This window comes from Physeter macrocephalus, chromosome 8 (assembly GCF_002837175.3).
Source record: "Physeter macrocephalus isolate SW-GA chromosome 8, ASM283717v5, whole genome shotgun sequence".
NCBI classification, from domain to species: Eukaryota; Metazoa; Chordata; class Mammalia; order Artiodactyla; family Physeteridae; genus Physeter; species Physeter macrocephalus.
The window spans coordinates 79,890,671-79,912,162 of NC_041221.1; the positions used below are offsets into that span (position 1 = coordinate 79,890,671).

The 21,492-nt window shown below is 38.8% G+C and overlaps 1 protein-coding gene across 1 annotated transcript in view; it reads right to left on the minus strand.

The window, feature by feature from the left end:
- The window catches only part of ARSB (arylsulfatase B), a 187,243-nt gene that overhangs the window by 130,724 nt on the left and 35,027 nt on the right, over positions 1-21,492 (minus strand). The window contains exons 3-4 of the mRNA XM_024117409.3: positions 16,558-16,748; positions 8,883-9,090 (exon numbers count right to left, since the gene is read on the minus strand). Of these exons, the coding sequence (XP_023973177.1) occupies positions 8,883-9,090; positions 16,558-16,748 (399 nt within the window). The remainder of the gene's footprint in view (positions 1-8,882; positions 9,091-16,557; positions 16,749-21,492) is intronic.

Genomic DNA, 21,492 nt, shown 5'->3' on the forward strand with positions numbered 1-21,492 from the left:
TAGCTAAAATTTAGTCACTCTCATTTTTTTGTTTTCTTAAAAAAACTACCACACAGTCAATCCCCATTACATCCTGGCAGATAGGAGTATAAACAATACACAGCTTTTGTTTGTCAACTGAAAATACTGGTTCCTAACTTTTTATCTTCCATTTATAATTAATGGCATTGATTTTTTAAAATTCCAGGTGCAAAACACCTGAAATACAATCTATTTTCTGCTATTTCAGAAACAAATAATTCTTAGTCCATTTAGTCCCCTCTTTCATCCTCTGGTTGCCTACTGTGTATTTGCATCTATAACTGGGGTGACCTGACTTTACTTCAGCCCCTTCCTCCTGCTGTGACTGTGGTTCCCACGTGATTATTTTTACGTAGAACCTCCTTTTCACCTTGCTTCATCCTCCAGTGCAGCCTATCCAACCTAACACTCCCCTCCCCACCACAGGGACTTTTGGCTCTAATGAGCTCTGTGAGAAATGTACAATATAAGAAATGGATCCATTTTAAATGTGACCTTTAAAATGGAGTGCAAAACAAGAGGCGAAAGTAAACCCAAACAAATTGGAAAGCTTGTAATTTAGTCAATAAGTATGCTTGCTCAGTTCAATATATATTTTCCATTAAGTATAAACTCAGGGAAAGGCCACTTCTCATAGAAGTGTGAAAGTAAAGATTATTTCATGTTTCTCATGCTAAGAAATTCATAACATCAATAATACGATATTATATTATAGTATATAAGTAGAATTATGATAAAACATGGAAGATCTGATAAACATAGGGATTGAGAAGCATCTTTGCCTTAGACTCTGGGCTTGTGGATTCAATGGTTTGTCACAGAGAATACTATGCAAGACTTTGTTCTGGGGGCCTTTAAAATGTATTGATTATTATTTTCTCTCAATAAAGTAATCAACAAATCCATATGCATTACTGCCTATTACTAACAAACCTTAAAGTGATCCGACATGCTTTTAGCATGAACATTAACATGAAAATTCTAAAGAGGTGAAATGGGTTAATGACCTCTGGCTAGGGAGAAGATAGTTCTTGTCTCATAGTTTTGAGCTATGTGTTGTTATTTCCCTCTGTGGTAGTTGTGTTGAAAAAAGCACTATTTGCAAAGAGAAAGCCAGTGTGGATCCACTATATCACTTATTCACTTAACAGGTTTTCCTTAGCTTTGTCAGAAATGCATTTAAGAGTTTGAAGAACTTAGTGAGATTGATTTGCCAGCACCAAATTACTTTGTTCCTGGCACAGAATTTCTATACTATTTATAAGTCTGCCAACTGCCTAGTAAGTACATTTAAACTATGAAGGAGTTCTCCATTTGTTGGTACCAGTTTTGAAGGGAATTCAACATACGAGGGAGAAAGGGACATAAGATTTAGGGGAATTAGTTAAGAATCTTTATCGCTCTAAGATATTAAATCACACATAATTTTGTGAAAGATAATCAGATAATAAATGTTAAAAGTTTAGGCTCTGGAATAAATTACTCTGTTCAAGTAGAGATGTGTGATCGAACAGGATCTGGTCAGGGTTCCTCTATGGTGGTGCTACTGGGTTCTGTCACTCTCTCTCTATTCTTCATTAGGTAAATTCCCAGGGTTTGAATAAGTTACCTTAGATCAAAAGTTCTCAAATTTCTCTATACAGAAGAATCACCTGGATTACTGTTAAAAATGAAGATTCCTGGGCCCAGATCCCAGGGTTTCTGATTTCATTCATTTAGGTTCTGATTTAGTAAGTCTGTAATAGAGTCTGAGAAATTGTATTTTTAAAACCTGAGATGAAATTCACATAACATAAAATTAACCATTTTAGTGTGTCCAATTCAGTAACCTTTAGTACATCCACTATGTTGTGCAGCCATCACCTCAGCAAGTGCATTTTTAACAAACACTCCACTGCTGCAAGTGGTTCCCAGCTGGCACACTGAGTTACCACCTTAAGTGCTCAGATGATGATGACAAGGGATGAGGAAGCCTCATGGGTCTCTTGCAGATTATAAAAGAAGATTTTTTAAAAAGTGTCTTCAAACATCTGCACCTAAAAAATATATGCCTTTACCTCTCCCTTTCACTAAATATAAGTGTGATACCAAGAAGCTAGTATATGTCAGGGTTTTCTATACTACTGGATTCAACAGTTATTTGTTTGGATGCAGCCAGTATTTTTATGCTTGTGAAGAAGAGCAGTGCCAAGTGAAGTAAAGTGAGAAAACTGGAAAAAATGAATCACCATTCTATAACCAGCCAGATCCAGGGCTTGTTTCCTTGGGTTTTAATCACATGATTACAGCACATTATTAAATTCAACTTCAGGCAATGAAATTGTCAATAAACACAGAAAAAGTCTCCAGGGGAAATTAGGTTTGTCCTTATAGTCAAACTCTCCTCTAAATGTAAGTGAAAATGGTTATTCTGATAAGAGTTAATATAAACATATAATAGCTGCAGAAAGATGTTGAGATCAATCGTTGTTTTCTCTTCAAGGCTTTAGACTCAGTTTTCCTAGTTTTAATTCATGATCAAGTTGCTCCAGAGTTGGCTCTAATTTTAGCTCATTTTACTCAGGGTTAGACTTCTGTGAAGATTCCTGGAGTTTAGCAACTATAAAGCTCAGCTGTGGTGATAGGAGCCCAGGTTAAAATGGTATCTTCCTAATGGCTGTTAGTGCTGCTTCTCTTAACCAATACTCTGCTAAAATTACATAGACATAGAATAAGATGAATAACATCACGTTGTGATGAGTTAGAATAAGATGAAAATTCATTACAATGAGAGAAACCAGGACTCACAGACAATCTGTAATGTCAGAGAGAACCCTGGAGAAATTTCCATAAGCTGTAGGGCTGGAGAAGCTGAGCTGAAGAAACAAGGGCTGGTCTACCCTCTGTCTCGACGTGGAGCCACTCGCCTACCTGAAAAGAGGCAGGAAGGCAGCCCGGGACGGGACAGTGCTCATATCTGACATGACCAGAGCATTACTACCTCTTCAACTTCCTATCGGCAGTGAGAGATCACAACTCCCAGAGAACAGTGGGCAGAAGAAAGGGCCTGGCAGTGGGGCACACTGCCCTGGCAAATGCCCCCCCTAAGTAAAGCCCTGAAGGTGTGGAGACAGGAAGAATCTGGTAGCCATGCCAAAGAAGCAGCCCGAAGATAAGAAAATGTTAAGTAGGTCAGTCAGGTTCACTGGAGTGTAGGACACTCAATGCCTAAAGGCCCCTGGGAACAGAGTGAGCTGTGTGCATCAACCTGACCCCAAGCTATAGATTTGAGAAGGAATTAACCAGGGGACAGTGACCAGAGGCCAAGAGATGGCCATGCACTCTGGGCGGATAGATCCTCGACTGCTTACACTCAGAGGAAGAGTATATAGCTGTAAATGACGATTTTAGAAAAGTTCTATTCGGAAAGATTCAGGAAAATCATGGGTTTTATGGATAGAAGTGTAGAAAGCCAAAAAGTAGAGATTAGGGACAACGGGATGAGACAGAAGGAAAAGATGAGATGTAAAAGCACAGCTGATTAGCTTTAACAGGTACTGACCTCAAGTTGATCTGAGTTTGAATTCTCCTCTTCCATCTATTAGATGTATGGCTCTTAGTCTGTTCGGCAGCTATAAGAAAATACCATGGACTGGGTGGCTTATAAACAACAGAAATTTATTTCTCACAGCTCTGGAAGCTGGGAAGTTCAAGGTCAAGGCACCAGTATAGTCACCTTCTGGTGAGAATCTTCTCCTGGTTCACAGCCAACATCTTCTCACTGTGTCCTCAAACGGAGGAAGGGGCTAGAGATCTCTCTGGTGTCTCTTTTGTAAAAGCACTAATCCCATTCATGAGGGGTCCTCCCTCATGACCTAATTACCTCCCAAGGGCCCCTACCTTCCAACACCACCACATATGAATTTGGGAGGAACACAAACATTCAGATCATAGCAGTAGACTTGGGCAAATCACTTAACCTCTTTAAATTTTGGTTTCTTTATTTTTAAAGTAGGGATAAAGAAACCCATTTCACAATGCTACTTGGAACTTTAATGATTAAAACATGATTAACAATGAGAAAGTATAGGAAAAGCACTAGAACGGCCTGGGATGTAGTAAATATTTAATAACCAGTAGTCATTATTATTACTAACAAACTTAAAAGAAAAAAGAACTGATTGAGGCAAAGAAAGGATTGCAAAGATGTTAAAAATACTATCAATAGTAATCTCCACTGGACATATTAAAGAGCAGAATTAAAATTGCACAAATGTTTAACTGGTAATGCAAAAGAGCTCCAGCAGACTGAGAAAAAGGATGGAAAAACTGAAACTGATGAAAGAAAAGCTGAGTCAGTAATTCACCCTACTAATTAAAGACATTTTTGAGAATTAAATCAAACAGAACAGAAACATAAGCTAAAATATGAACAAGGAAGACTTCCTGGAGTGAAAAATAATCTCAGCATGCAGATCAACGGGCTCACTGTATTTCAGGCAAAATTAATTTTAAAATATTTTAAAGACCCACACCCCTAGATATAATTAAGCAAAAAATTTAAACTATGGAGATAATTTTTTTAAGCCTCCTAAAACGGTTCCAGGGACCAGCTTACCAGAGGAATCTTTCAAACAACCTGCAAAGTGTTCCAGAGCATAGAAAAAGATGGAAAAACTTCCATAGTATTTTACGACATGTGTATAACCAATACAACAAAACCCAACAGGGAGAAAAGAAACCACCTACTCCACTTTTACTTTTAAATCAATGCAAATCTTCTAAATAAAACCCTAGCAAACTGAATCCAGCAGTATAATTAAAATACATACACACTATAAAGTTGGATTTAGCTCAACAAAGCAAAGATGGTCCAAGACTAATGTATCTATTAATATATCAAACTGTCAGAATAGGGCAACCCAATTATAAGGTAATTCCCATTTTCTCAGTGTAGTGTAAAGCTCCAAAAATTATTTTTGCCGACTTGAATAAATATTATGGATGTTTATGAAATAGTCAACTATCTATTTAAAATATATCTATGTATACACATTTGAAATCATATAATAAAAGAGATATACAGATCTTAAAATATTGCTTTTTTCCACCTTCACTTATCATGAAAAAACTGTATTCCACCTCTCCCCATGCACACTTGACATCAGTATCTGTTGTCACAGGAGCCACCCTGAGACGTTTAACAGTTTTCCAGAGCTACCATTTTCACTTCTGTCTGAGTATTTCTCAGTCTATGTATGATACATCAATCCATATATATGTTCATTTCAGGATATAATTTATCCTTAAATTGTATAATTGTGATATCTACAACAAAGGCTTGTTTCACAAACTTATAACTTCCAATTCTTAAAACAGTGAGGTCATTTCCCAGGAATAATTACTAAATCAGTATTAAATGTCTTGGACTCCTTTTTAATTGATTCTTTCCAGTGACCTCTATAAGCATTCAATACTAGCACTGATCAAAGTGCTTTACCAGGCTGTTCAAAATAAAGGAAACTGAAAACGACTCTCAGACTGTGAGAGAACTTGTAAGGACTTTAGTATAAGATGTTGCCCTCTTTTCTGAAGGGTAAGTTTTTTGGGGAAAACATATGTTATCTATACTCAACCTTTTTCACAGCAGGACACACTCAGAAAATTATAGTATTTGTATAGCACTAAAGCAATTGAAAAAGGCTGGTCAGGGTGGATGCTACCCCGGCCCTGCCTAGGCTTCTCAACAAATCAAAATTGCAGCACACCTCGGGGAAAGCACTGCTATATCTTGAGGTCCAGTAAGAACTTCCAGATCATCGTGTCAGAGGCAGAAAGAGTGACACCTGGCTCTGCCTGGCTGTGTGACCTTAGGCAAGTTACTTAGCCTCTTTGTGCTTCAGTTCTCACATCTGCAAGATGGGATAATAAGAGTCCCCAGAGAATTACTGTGAGGATTAATTGAACTAATTCATGTAAAGCACTTAGAACCAAGTCCCACACATGGTAAGTACTCAGTAAATGCTATGTTCCATAACCATGCCTAATTACAAGCAAAACAAAACAAAACAACTCTTTTAAAAATCTATAAGTAGGGGCTTCCCTGGTGGCGCAGTGGTTGGGAGTCCGCCTGCCGATGCAGGGGACGCGGGTTCGTGCCCCGGCCCGGGAGGATCCCGCATGCCGCGGAGCGGCTGGGCCCGTGAGCCGTGGCCGCTGGGCCTGCGCATCCGGAGCCTGTGCTCCGCAATGGGAGAGGCCGCAGCAGTGAGAGGCCCGCGTACTGCAAAAAAAAAAAAAAAAATCTATAAGTAGAATACCCAGATTAATTCCTCAACATGTCACCTCTTACTTCTCACACAGTCACTTTACAGTAAAACTTACCAGATGACAAGTCCTGACCTCACCCTTGGAGTTTCCAATCAAATTTTGGGGTTTTAGCCAAGGATCACTAGGGGTCTGAAAAAGTCTCCTTCATGAAAGACAGACCAAAACAAAGATACAAATGACCTTAGAAGAGAAAGAGACAAAGTTGGGAGTACAAGCAAACTTAAAAATATATACAATATTGTGAAGCAACTATACTCTGACAAAAATTTTTTTAAAAGTAAAAAAAAATACATGTATGTGTATACCTAATACACACATATACATACATGTATACACATACCTACATACACACATTCACATAAATTTATATAAAATTAGTGGTTAAGAGCGCAGGTTTTGGAGAAATAAATTACTACATTTATAAAATAAAAACAAACTTTACAAAAAAGGAGTTATCAGAAAACAGGAAAGAGTTTTTGACAATTAAAAAATATGGTGGTTGCTGCTACTGGGCATATGCCCTGAGAAAAACATAATTCAAAAAGATACATGTACCCCAGAGACTTTCCTGGTGGCGCAGTGGTTGAGAATCCGCCGGCCAATGCAGGGGGCATGTGTTCGATCCCTGATCCAGGAAGATCCCACATGCTGCAGAGCAACTAAGCCTGTGCACCACAACTACTGAGCCTGAGCTCTAGAGCCCACAAGCCACAACTACTGAGCCCGCGCACCACAACTACTGAGCCCGTGTGCCGCAACTACTGAGCCCACGTGCTACAACTACTGAAGCCCGTGCGCCTAGAGCCTGTGCTCCACAGCAAGAGAAGCCACAGCAACGAGAAGCCCATGCATTGCAACGAAGGGGAGCCCCACTCGCCGCAACTAGAGAAAGCCCACGTGCAGCAACAAAGACCCAATGCAGCCAAAAATAAATAAATAAATAATAATAAAATAAAAAACAAAAAAATATACATGTACCCCAATGTTCATTGCAGCACTATTTACAATAGCCAGGATATGGAAACAACCTAAATGTCCATCTACAGATGAATGGATAAAGAAGATGTGGTACATATATACAATGGAATATTACTCAGCCATAAAATGTAATGAAATTGGGTCATTTATAGTGATATGGATGAACCTAGAGTCTGTCATACAGAGTGAAGTAAGTCAGAAAGAGAAAAATGAATATCGTATATTAACGCATATATATGGAATCTAGAAAAATGGTACCGATGAACCTATTTGCAGGGCAGGAAAAGAGACGCAGATGTAGAGAACAGACTTGTGGACACAGGCGGGGAAGGGAAGGGTGAGACGAATTGAGGGAGTAGCATTGACATATATACACTACCATGTGTAAAATAGATAGCTAGTGAGAAGCTGCTGTATAGCACAGGGAGCTCAGCTCGGTGCTTTGTGACGAACTAGAGGGGTGGGATAGGGAGGGTGGGAGGGAGACACAAGAGGGAGGGGATATGGGAACATATGTATATGTGTAGCTGATTCACTTTGTTGTACAGCAGAAACTAACACAACATTGTAAAGCAATAAAACAATAAAATAAAATAGACTTGAAAAAAATGGCGGTTGTAATGAATTCAATAGAATGATTAGAGAATAATGATAAGGAAATTTCCTAAGTAGTAGCAGAAAAATAAAGAAAATAGCGGAGGAAAAAAACTAAGAAAATTAGAGGATTGATCCAATATCCAAATAACAGGAGTTTTGTACAGAGAGAATAGGAGAAAGGTGGGATGGAGGGCCAAACAATTCTGAAATAAAGAACACAAGGAAGTTTCCCATAACAAAAGGATCTGCATTTTCAGATGGAAAGTGCTCTCTGAATACTCAGCATAATGAATAAACCACGATCTACACCCAAAACACATCATAGGGAAATTTTAGAAAACTATGTCTAATGAGAAGGGGGAAAAAAACCACATATATATAACAGATTAGGAATCGGAATGACATTGCCATAATGAAAATGATTTTTCAAAAATTTTTTCTCCCTTCTTTTGTTTTTTCTGTAATCAGTGATGTACGACTTTATTGTCAGAAAATTTTAATATAAAAAAATCTATACTTGGAGACTCTAGCCTAGATTTAAATGGTTCCATTTCTTAAGTGTCTTCATAATGTCACAATCTGCCTCTGCACTGATACAGAGACCCCTCTAGTTAGCGGAAGTCCTCTTCATAGAGGATGCCTGGGCTGTAGAGATTGTTGGAAACAAGTCAGTCCAGGGATTCACTGCCCAGCTGCCCTGCATAGGAGTGTTGTCCACTCACACTTACTCAGTTACTGAGAGCTTGTTTTCAAGCATACTCCCAGAATATTTTGATATCTGAAGGAAGACGGGAGAAGGCTCATAATTCTTTTTCCTTAGACACATTTTTCTATCCATTATTATCATGTCTCCACTCTTGCAGTTAGCATTTATTTTAATAAGGAATTGCTAAATGCTCAAATTTATCTTCATTCCATTTATTGAATACTATGTCCTAGGCTCTGCCAAGAGATGATTTTCCTATTGATGGACTTACCTGTGGAGAAGATGAACACTGTGTTGTTCCAGAGCCCACGGCTTTTTAAGGCTGTGGTGACATTTCCCACTGCTTCATCCATAAGGGACACCATTCCTGCATAGTAATGCCTATTCTTATCTTGGATAAAGTCGTATGGCTTCAGGTATTCCCCAGGGACCTGAAGGGGCTCGTGGACAGACTGGAGAGCAAGGTAGAGAAACAGAGGCTGGAAAGAAAGTTTGTGCAAATCAGTTAAGAGGGCTTGGAAGCATTAAATATATAGAGAGAAGCCCAGATTTATCAGTTAATAAAAGTAATATTCAGACAACTCACAAACTGGGTTAGAAATATTTGTAAGTCATATATCAGATAAGGGACTTGTATCTAGAATACACTAAGAACTCTTACAACTCAATAAGAAAACTCAATTAACCCAACTACAAAATGGGCAAAGAATCTGAATAGATGTTTCTCCAAAGGAGATATACAAATGGCCAATAAGCACATGAAAAGATGCTCTGCATCATTAGTCATTAGGGAAATGCAAATAAAAACCACACTGACATACCACTTCATACCCACTAGGAGGGTTATAATTTTTAAAATGGAAAATCAGAAGTGTTGGTGAGGATGTGGAAAAACTGAAACCCTCATTCATTGCTGATGGGGATGTAAAATGGTGCAGCCAGTTTGAAAAACAACTTGGCAGTTCCTGAAATTGTTAAAGATATAGTTACCATATGAGTCAGCATTTCCATTCCTAGAAAAACAAAAGCATAAATCCACACAAAAACTTGTACATGGATGATCACAGTGGCATTATTCATAATAGCCAAAAAGTGGAAACAACTAAAATGTCCACCGGTTGATGAATGGATTAACAAAATGTGGTATATTTTCAGCAATATACAGCAATAAAAGGAATATGATGCACTTGTAAAAAGGAATGAAGTACTGACACATCCTACAACATAGATGCACCTTGAAAACATTATGTTAAGTGACAGAAACCAATCACAAAGATCACGTTTTGTATGATTCCATTCACATAAAATGTCCAGAATAGGCAAATCTATGGAAACAGAAAGTAGACTAGTGCTTGCCTGAAGCTGTAGGGAGTTGTCGGGGAGAGGAGGGATGAGTGACTTATAACAGGTACAATACTTCTTTTGGGGGCGGTGAAAATGTTCTAAACTTAGACTGTGGTGATGGTCGCACAACTCTGTGAATTTACTATTGAATTGTGTATTTTAAATGGGTGAATTTTATGAAAATAAAGGCTTGAGTTCTAAAATGGCCTAGAAAGCTCTGATCCAAACAAATAATAATAATAATACCAATAATTCTGTCTCATATAATACTCAAAACCACTCTGCTACACCCATTTTACAGGTAAGTTAACTGAGGCTTGGAAAGGTTATATGAGTTGCACAAGTTCATATTAATTGCAGAGCAATTTCCTATTGGAAACCCCACTATTACAGTGTGGCTATGTCCCAATAGATGGGTTAGCTTTCTGCTTTAGCTGAAAAATAAGTTACCACCTTTTAGGAGAGGTTTAAGGATTGTTTATATTTTTATAAGAAACAAGTGAACACCATGCCTTGTTAGTCTTTGATCTAGGACCAAACATAAGGACAATTTAATTCCTGGAAACTAAGGAGTATGATACATTGATTCTATTTTACCTCTTACCCAATTTACAGAATTTAATGTTAGTGATATTCTGAGTCAGCCTCTTCCTCTTAATGAGTCTTTCTGAAGGCTCTCTTCACTGTGCTCCTACAGAATTCTTTAATGAATTGAAAACCCTCAAAGAGACAACAACTGGCTCAACCCAAGAGTAAAAACATAATTCTGTTGGAGCATTTGAGGCATTTAAATCTCATAAAGGAATGGGGAAACATTAGAATGCAGACTGGGAGGTGGGCTCATATTTCATTCATTACTGTTGATAAATTGTTTTAAATTACATATTACACATCACTGTGATACAGTAATGGGTATACACATATAGAACTCAAATAGACACCCAAGACAGTATTTTTAGTTCAGATCTTTGGAACTTAGAAACACCTTTTCCCAAAAATCAAAATGTTCAAAATGACTGTTCAATATCAAAGACATCACTTTAAAACCTATTTTACTAAGGAGGCAGGTGATGGAATAAAAACCATGATGAGGTAGACCCTAGGCTTCTTTCGTACATTGTTTCCATGGGAACACATTCCAAATTCTAACTCCAAAAGGCAACACTAACCACTCTGACACGGCTTTAGCTCTGCTTCTGCTGCTCCTTGACACACGCGTGTTCTCCTCCAGCCACACAAGTCACACTGAAAAGTCCTGTTCCTCCAGACCATGGTGAAGGGAATCCCAGCAGATGCCCTGCCCAGGTGGGGAGGAAGAACCCTGGGCTAAGATGTTTGGAGGGGAAAGGATGTGCAGGGGCATCCAGGACCTGCCAGCGCAGTGAGGTTCTGCAGTGGGAACCTCCGTCTGGATCTTCAGCACTAGACCAAGCCCATGCCCCAGCCACCAGCCAAGGTCTGGATGGGGACGGATTAAAAATTGGAAAGCTACAATAATCTGCAACCCACATAAAGTTTTAAAAATCAGGAAGGGCTTCCCTGGTGGCGCAGTGGTTGAGAGTTCGCCTGCCGATGCAGGGGACGCGGGTTCATGCCCCGGTCCGGCAGGATCCCACATGCCGCGGAGCGGCTGGGCCCGTGAGCCATGGCTGCTGAGCCTGCGCGTCCGGAGCCTGCGCTCCGCAACGGGAGAGGCCACAACAGTGAGAGGCCCGCGTACCGCAAAAAAAAAAAAAAATTAAAAAGATCCTCAATTGGCGGCTTCCCTGGTGGCGCAGTGGTTGCACGTCCGCCTGCCGATGCAGGGGAACCGGGTTCGCGCCCCGGTCTGGGAGGATCCCACATGCCGCGGAGCGGCTGGGCCCGTGAGCCATGGCCGCTGAGCCTGCGCGTCCGGCGCCTGTGCTCCGCAACGGGAGAGGCCACAACAGAGGGAGGCCCGCATACCACAAAAAAAAAATAAAAATAAAAATAAAAATCAGGAAATGTCACATGAAAACCTGTTTTGTTTAGTTTTTTTATTTTCTTGAAAAATCAGAACTTCTGACAACTCCAGGTCCACACTCCATCTGACAACAAATGTCTGGAGTATGAGAAACAGAGAACCCTGGCCTCCCCCACGGGCTCTCTGATTTTCTAGTCTCCCCACTGTCCTACCTGAATGACTTCATTTATTTAGGGTAGCAGCCTGGCCCTTGTAAACATTAGACTTTATGGCCCTGGTCTGGATTCTCTACAGTGGACAGGGGTGGAGAAATGAGAAAGGGAGCTCACTGTTTCACGAGAAAGTGCTCACCCAGGCCATTATGGGCAACTCGGCAGCTCCCGTGGTTAAGGAGAGAAAGGGGAAGGAAGGCAGGTCATTTCCAGCCAACAAGTGATCCCTGGAGGCGACAGCTGGGGAGGGTGGTAGAGGAGAGATCTCATAACCACTCTGGGGAAAAAAGAATGTTTCTGGGACCATCATTAAAGGGTCTTATAAATATTCAGTGTGGAAATCATTCTACACACTTTGTTAAATATAGCAAGAAATTACTTGAAAACCTTTCCTGTAATTATTCTTTAGTGGTTGAAGACATGACCCTCGCTCCTGAGGGATTAAAATGATAATACTACAACAATTCCCCCATTTTTCCAGTGGTCAGGCTCCTGTTAGTTCAAACAGAAGGGGCATAACTGAGAAGAGGAAATGAAAACAACCCCTGGGAGATGCAGTCTTCCCTGGCCTATCACTGTTACAGGCCCCGCAAAGGCCTCGCGCTACCTGCCAACTAGACTTACAGGTAAAGGTGATTCTTGAACAAAACAAGTTGCCTGTTCCCATTTCGTCAACAGTGATCTAGGACCATTTAGTGTATGGGTAAACGTCCTTGCACACATCGGTACGGCTCTGGGTCACCAGGAGTCAGAATGATAAACAGTGTAGCCCATTTAATGAGGTGAGGACCAATGTACCACATTTTAGAGTATTTCCATCCAATATTGTAAAAATAAAGTTTCAGCTCTCACAAGGTGAACTTTATTCATGGAACAACTCATTTGCCAACAGTGCTAGATGTGAAACATTTCTATACTACTTTTAAATTGAAAAAAAGAAAAAATTAACAGAGTACTCTTCTTAGTACCACATGGTAGCCCAGTGGAAAGAACAATTAACTTGGGCCCTCAGGTTCTCCACCACAGTCAGGAACCCTCCTGCAGCCTCTTGTCCTAAGACCCTCCCAGTAAACAGCTGTAGCCAATTTCCCTACATCTGCCAACCTCAGCTCACTGTTAGCCCAAAGCGAGCAGCCGCCATGCTGGGGATGGGCTCATTATTATTATGCTGTCTACTGACTTGCGTTCCAACCTAATGGACCCTTAGCCTTTGGAGACTTTCAGGCCCATTCTGACCTTACTGACATCCTGATTCAAAACACCAAAGTCCTGGACCCGAGTTTGATCTCCAAAGATCTCCGGGTTTGTGCAGGACCTTGAGCTCTCCCTTGGTCTTTAGGTATTAAGTAAAAGTATGACATTATAACCTAAAGTTATTAGCATATTAAAATGGTGCTAAGGGTTCATTTCCCTTTCTCATTATGCTAATTCCAGTAAGGAAGAAAGCCTTAAATTCATTTCTTTAGTACATTTCCCTAATTTAAAGTATAACTTTTTAAAAAGCATATGATATGTTTTTAAAGCGTTATTCTCTTTGACTTCCAAATTAAGACATTTCTTTCCAAATTGTGACAGGAAAAAGTAAGTGTCTACCACTAAAAAGTCACATTTGTTTTAAGAAGCTGCTAGTAGATGAGGTATGGGAGAAAACATTTATTTTTATTCTGCAAAGTTTTGAGGGGGGCTATTTTTAACCAAACGATATTTTGTGAATGTGTTACTTTCACATTGTAGTATTAGTACTAAGGGAATCATCCTGTAGAAAAAAGAGAAAAGACATTCCTTCTTAACACTGTGCAATGGTTATTAGCAATATCTCCCTGATTCCAGCACCAACTGTGTTTCTGTTACAAAATAACTACATATGCTTTTTTTCCCCAAGTGCTCTTTAAAACAGACACATTTTTAAGTCAGCTTGTGGATACTTTGTGTGTATTTCTTTAATGATTTCCATCTTAGAGCAAGTTGCCTATGTTACAGTCTGTAGATAGCACAGAGAAGTTAGAACAGAATTAGATTCAATGTTGGAGTAAAATGATGAAAGTCCTGTAATTGGTGTGCTGCATCCTTTCATTGAGAACTGAAACTATAAACATTGGCATTTGCTGTCTTAAACTTTCTGGGGCTATTACTCAGCTATTGATTATTTCATTCATTTATGTCTATGCTTCAAACTCGAATTTGGGGACGCTGAAAAGGCTGGCTACTGCTTCGGAACATTTCAGTCACTGTAGGAAAATGACCACCTCTCACCCAGCAATTTCCATATTACCTCTGAGCAGCACCATACTCATCACACGGGTTTGGGTGGCTTGTGAGCTCTTAGGGCCTACAGTTTTCCTCAGTTCCTGAGCCTTCCCCCCCTACACCAGTTAAGACAGCCCACCCCCCGGGAATGATTTCACCCCAGGTGCTTCCTCTTATTTGATTAATGTTATGGGCACTGGGAGAGAATACTCTATTGTTCCTCAATGGAAACTAATTTTTATTGTAGGCATCTTATACTTGTTGCATGATTAAATAGTGGTATTTTGTGAACTTGTCAAGGGCAGCTGGCTTCTGCTTGCTTCTCTGTGCTTGAGAGGAATCGATAGTGACTGCACATCAGAATCACTGGTTGGAGGTAGGGGCGGAGGGATAATTAAATACCAGTGATAGGGTCCCACCCCGGACCAATAAATCACAATATGTGGAAGTGGTATTTCTTCCAAGCTTTCCAGATGATCCCAATATACTGTCATTGTATTGTATACTGGAACCATTAAGCTGAATCACACACTGGGGCTCACAGTCTCTGGTCTGGGATATAAACTGTGAACTAGGGAGGCTTGTCAAGCGCACTGAGCTCTGGAGTTAAACAGTACAGTTGCTGATTCTGTGGCCTTGAACAAGTTACCTCATTTCTCTAAGCCAGTTTGCTTACCTGTAAAACGATGCCCACCTCAGACTTCAAAGGACAGGACAAGGACCACAGTTCCCTCAAGATCTTATCTTGTTCTTTGGGTTTTTAACCTTATCTATAACATGCCAAGCATACAGAAGAAAACTGAGAACTTAAGCCAATTACCTAGCAGTTATCTGTCCAACTACCTGAATATTGGTTTAGATCTAGATTTAAAATCTGCATATGTCTACATATTTGAGACAATATTCCAATTTCTTCCATGTTCCACAGCAAGCATGGCCACTCCAACAGGTCAGCATGAAAGAGTAAAAAAAAGCCAAAAGTGGGGCAAAGCTGAGGACAGATACCAGGAAAGACACTCAATGCTATGTTAGGGTAGGCAGGAAGAAACTATGTCAAAAAGGGAGTCAGGAGACAGGTACCAAGTCTGAACAAGTATCTAAACAGGAATCCAAATGGTGATCTGCACTGAGGACCTTCAGTAACTGCCAAAGAGGCAAAGCTCAGGAAACTGGAAAAACTGGAAAACACTGCACATTCCGTAATTTGCTGTGTTAGAGACCTACTGAAGGTCTAATTTTGAGGGCATGTTAATACAGTTCTTAATGAAGCCATATTTTGAGCCCAATATCTGACAACACAAATATCTGATTTAAAGGCATTTATAAGCTAAATCCAGAGAATTCAGCTTAAACTTGGGTTCAGGAGGTTAACTCCAGATTAACAATGACAACAACAAATGTCAAGGCTATTCAGACTCTTTTCTACTTTTATCTGTAAATAAGTCAAAAGATTTCAGCACATGGCATATACAAATAGCTTCAGCATGGTCGATGTGATAAACAGGCTCATCAGTGTACCGTGTTTATAGATTACAAGACTCAATATTGTTAAGATGTCACTGTCCCCAAGTTGGTCCGCAGATTCAATGAAATCCAAATCCAAGCGGGTACTTTTTTTTTTTTTTTTTTGGTAGAAATTGGCCAGCTGCTTCTAAATAAACATGGGAATGCAGAATATTTAGAACAGCCAAAATAACCTTGGAGGAGGGGTGGGAAATACAAAGTTAGAGAACTTGCCCTGAACCTTAAGTTTGTGGATACCTAACAAAGTTTGCCATAATAATGCCTCATCTTGTACATAAGCCTAACATTTTTTGAAAAAGTCAATTTACTAATTACCACACCTGCACACAGGATACTAAAATAATAAAACTATATTTGTACTGAAACACTATATGCACAGCATTCCTCAAAGTGTGATCTGGGGACCACGTGCAGCAGAATCACCCTTGAGTTTCCTTAAAATATTGACATATGGATTTTTCCCAGACCTAATGAATCAGACTTTTAGAGGTGGGCTCCAGGAATTTCTATTTTTAACAAGCTTCTCAGCTGACACTGAGGTACTCTAGAATTTGAAAGCGACTCCCCTAGAATTTATTAGGTGTTTCCCTAAAGGACAGTGGCCTTTTCCTATATTCACCTGAAGAGACGCTATCTTCACACAATTTTGATATCAATAAAAAAGCAAGACTTACCTTCTCTGGTGGGTGGTTAGTTATGAGGGTTGTAGCCCTTTCAGTAAATACATTTGTGGAATACATATTTTTATACCCTGTTGCAACTTCTTCATCATCTCTAAAATCAAGAGCACATCGTGTAACATTCAGAGCGTTGATTAACGTACAGCGCTCATGGGAATAGTAATCTTCACTACCTAGAAGATATCCTACAAGGAAAATGGGAGATGAAAGTAGTCAGCATAGCATAAAACATGTTAAACAAACGAAGGTTTCAGCATTTAATTGCCTAATGCAATTGATTATCCATGTCAGGGCTAATCAAATGACAAGGCTAATCAGAGCACCATTTCTTAACATCTCTATATTTGCTAGCATAAGGCATTAAAATGTTATTGTAAAAAAAATTCAAATCCATCCCTTAGCCAAGTCTTTAGAATATAAGCTCTACCACGTAACTCTCAAAGTGGGTGACTCTAAGTAAATATGTTTTTAAAAATCAGAGTTTAAATTCAGTTAAGGTGATGACATTTTAATCTTTTAAAGCTATCTAATGGTTAAAATAGCATATGGTTCAGGTGATTTGCTACAAATTTTTACTCTGAGGTGATCACATAAATGAATGCAGAATTCAAATAACATTGATATTGACCTTGGCCGACTGGCTTCAAGGTTATTTACAGAAGTAGCTCTTGGAGGCATCATCTTTAGTCAGATGCTGACACCCACTGGTGAAAGACACAAAAGATTTCCAAACAGAGGATCTCTAAACATAACAACCAAAAGAGCAAACTAACATGTGGCGTTGAAATTAGAATTTTCTACATTTGGTGATCTCAATTTCGCCCCCAATTTAAATGGCATCAATGGTCTATCCCACAATTTAGACTTAAACATGGGAGCAATGTTTTCTCAAGTTTAGTTGTTCCTGCAAATGTTCCATATTTTCCTAAAATATTAAAATAAGCTGTGCTGCATGTTATATGATTCTATTTATATGAAATGTTCAGAATAGGCAAATCTGTAGAGACAGAAAGTAGGTTAGTGCTTGCCTAGGGCTATGAGGGTCGGGGGAAAATGGGGAGTGACTGCTAATGTGTATGGGGTTTCTTTTTTGGGGTGATGGAAACGTTTTACATTTGGATTGTAGTGACAGTGGTACAACCTTGTGAATTTATTTTAAAATCAATGAATTGTACATTTTAATGGGGTGAATTACATGGTATGTGAATTACACTTCGATAAAGCTATTCAAAAGAAATAACTGTGCTGGACTCTGAGCTATCTCCTGACAAACACTGCTTATTAACATTAAAATGAAGATAATAAAATTGGCCTTTCCCCAGTTCTAAATATTTCTTATAATCACAATTAAAAGCCCTACATACTTTACCTATTAAATGAATTCATTTTAATTTCCTCCTTTTCCATGATTCAGTAAATTCAAGGTCCTAAATACAATGAATATCTTAGTTTTAAGATAACTCTTTAAATGGTAATCTTTTCTCCTACATGTGTAACAGAAAGGGAAAGCCAATGTGTTTGCTAGTTAATATGTAATCGAAAAACAAATGTATCCATGAAAATAATTTCAGTCCTTATATGGGTAATTAAAGGGGTCAGGACACTGGTGTTCTATTTGGGGTTAGTAACTGCTGGTAACACCTTGAAGAATCACTTCAGGTTCTTTATCTGTAAGAATAAACTGTTTTCTATCATTTGGGGAAATACATGCAGAGGATATACTTGATAAAAAGATGTATAAACCATAAATATTAAAAAGTTAGTACAAATAGGATTCCAATAGAACTCTTTATTCACATAATAGAACTATCTATTCACATACTTGGCCAAACTAATACCAAGCAACCATGTGACAGTCACATAGAATTTTCTCATAACAATGATTCACAAATTTGAACTTACATGCTGAGTCTAAAGAAGATGGCAGCCGATGCTTTTTGGGGAAAAATGAGAAACTACGTTTTGAACAATTAAATCTCTGACTGCTGTATTTAACAGATTTATTGAGAATAATTCACATATCATACAAATCACTCACTTACGTTGTACAGTTCAATGGTTCTTAGTGTACTCAAGAGTTGTGCAACCAGGCCCACAATCATCTGTTTTTTAACAGAACATCTAAGTCATAACAGTGATAACAACTGCATGGTCATCATGCCCTCCTTCTCTGCAAGTCTCCCTTCCATGAATGTGCGGTGGGGTGTCTGTCTGTCTAAATCCAGTTAAGCTTCTTAATTCTCATAAAAGGATATTATTTCCACCTCTGTCCAACTGAATTTTAAAATATATAATTTGGTTTAAATATATAATTTTAAAATATAGAATTTGGTTTTTAATAAAAACAATTAAAATATCCTTTCAGTTGCCAGAGCACAGGTATCGACCCACCGTTAAGCAAAGACCTGATTGAAAATTGTCAAAGGATATAGAGGCTGTTTTTTCCTCTAGAATTTCCAAGATGACAAAGAGGTCTTACACCCAAGTCCTGTTTTTAACAGCTTTTTAAGGATACTGAGGATATATCCAGATTCATCAAGAAAGAAGGCATTATTGATTAAGCAATGTCTGCTAGACAACCCAGATGGGAGTGGGGCACATGGTGTCACGTCTGGATGTCCTTACATCTTGACTTAAACTGTGGTTCCACCTAGGCACTATAGAGCTGTGAGCTTCAACTGCAGTGTGTGGGCCCCATATAATCACTTGAACTGAAATGTACTTTGATGCTCTGGTCCTAGCTTGAATAAAAGAGAATGTCTCAAGAAACATTTATAAGACAACCACCATTTTATTACTAAAATGATGTTTTTGAGGATGCTGACACCTTACCTTCTCCCAAAGGAGAAATTTCTCTCAGGTCTAAGAGCCAGAAAATGCTTTACTCTTCCTGAACATCTGGTTTCCATTTAACTTATAAATAATGTGACTCTTATAGACTGCTTTTTTTTTTTTTTTTTTTTTTTGCTTTGAACATAAGAAGTCCCAAATCTCAGAGTTGAATGTGAAGTCTGCTACAGCCAGGCAGGTGTTTTGTTTTTTTTTTAAATAACTCGGTGCCAAGCAACTATTCCATCTTTTTCTATTCATCCTGTTTTTTAAAAAATAGATCTTTATTGGAGTATAATTACTTCAAAATACTGTGTTAGTTTCTGTTGCACAACAAAGTGAATCAGCCATATGCATACACATGTCCCTATATCCCCTCCCTCTTAAGCCTCCTTCCCACCCTCCCTATCCCATCCCTCTAGGTCATCGCAAAGCACCGAGCCTATCTCCCTGTGCTATGCTGCTGCTTCCCACCAGCCAACTATTTTACATTCAGTAGTGTACGTATGTCGATGCTATGTCAATGCTACTCTCACTTCGCCACAGCTTCGCCCTCCCACCCCATGTCCTCAAGTCCATTTTCTATGTCTATCTCTTTATTCCTGCCCTGCAACCAGGTTCATCAGTACCATTTTTTTTTTCAGATTCCATATATATGTGTTAGCATACAGTATTTGTTTTTCTCTTTCTGACTTACTTCATTCTGTATGACAGACTCTAGGTCCATCCACCTCACTACAAATAACTCAATTTCGTTTCTTTTTATGGCTAAGTAATATTCTATTGTATATATGTGCCATATCTTCTTTATCCATTCATTTGTCAATGGACATTTAGTTTGGTTCCATGTCCTGGCTATTGTAAATAGTGCTGCAATGAACATTGTGGTACATGTCTCTTTTTGAATTATGGTTTTCTCGGGGTATATGCCCAGTAGTGGGATTGCTGGGTCATATGGTAATTCTATTTTTAGTTTTTTAAGGAGCCTCCATACTGTTTTTCATAGTAGTTGTATAAATTTACATTCCCACCAACAGTGGAGGAGGGTTCCCTTTTCACCACACCCTTTCCAGCATTTACTGTTTCTAGATTTTTTGATAATGGCCATTCTGACTGGTGTGAGGTGATACCTCATTGTAGTTTTGATTTGCATTTCTCTCATAATTAGTGATGTTGAGCATCTTTTCATGTGCCTCTTGGCCATCTGTATGTCTTCCTTGGTGAAATGTCTATTTATGTCATCCACCCATTTTTAAACTGGATTGTTTGTTTTTTTGATATTGAGCTCCATGAGCTGTTTGTATATTTTGGAGATTAATCCTTTGTCTGTTGTTTCATTTGCAAATATTTTCTCCCATTCTGAGAGTTGTATTTTTGTCTTATTTATGGTTTCCTTCACTGAGCAAAAACTTTTAAGTTTAATTAAGTCCCATTTGTTTATTTTTGTTTTTATTTCTGTTACTCTAGGAGGTGGGTCAAAAAAGATCTTGCTGTGGTTTATGTCAAAGAGTGTTTTTCCTATGTTTTCCTCTAAGTCTGGTCTTACATTTAAGTCTTTAATCCATTTGGAGTTTATTTTTGTGTATGGTGATAGGGAGTATTCTAATAGCTGTCCAGTTTTCCCAGGACCACTTATTGAAGAGGCTCTTTTCACCACTGTATGTTCTTGCCTCCTTTGTCATAAATTAGGTGCCCAAATGTCCATGGGTTTATCTCTGGGCATTCTATCTTGTACCATTGATCTATATTTCTGTTTTTGTGCCAGTACCATACTGTCTTGATTACTGTAGCTTTGTGGTATAATTTGAAGTCAGGGAGCCTGATTCCTCCAACTACGTTTTTCTTTCTCAAGATTGCTTTGGCTTTTCAGGGTCTTTTGTGTTTCCATATGAACCATAAAATTTTTTGTTCTAATTATGTGAAGAATGCCATTGGCAGTTTAATACTGGTTGCATTGAATCTGTAGATTGCTTTGGGTGGTATAGGTATTTTTACAATATTGATTCTTCCAATACAAGAACATGGTACAGTTCTCCATCTGTTTATGTCATCTTTTATTTCTTTCATCAGTGTTTTATAGTTTTCTGAGTACAAGTCTTT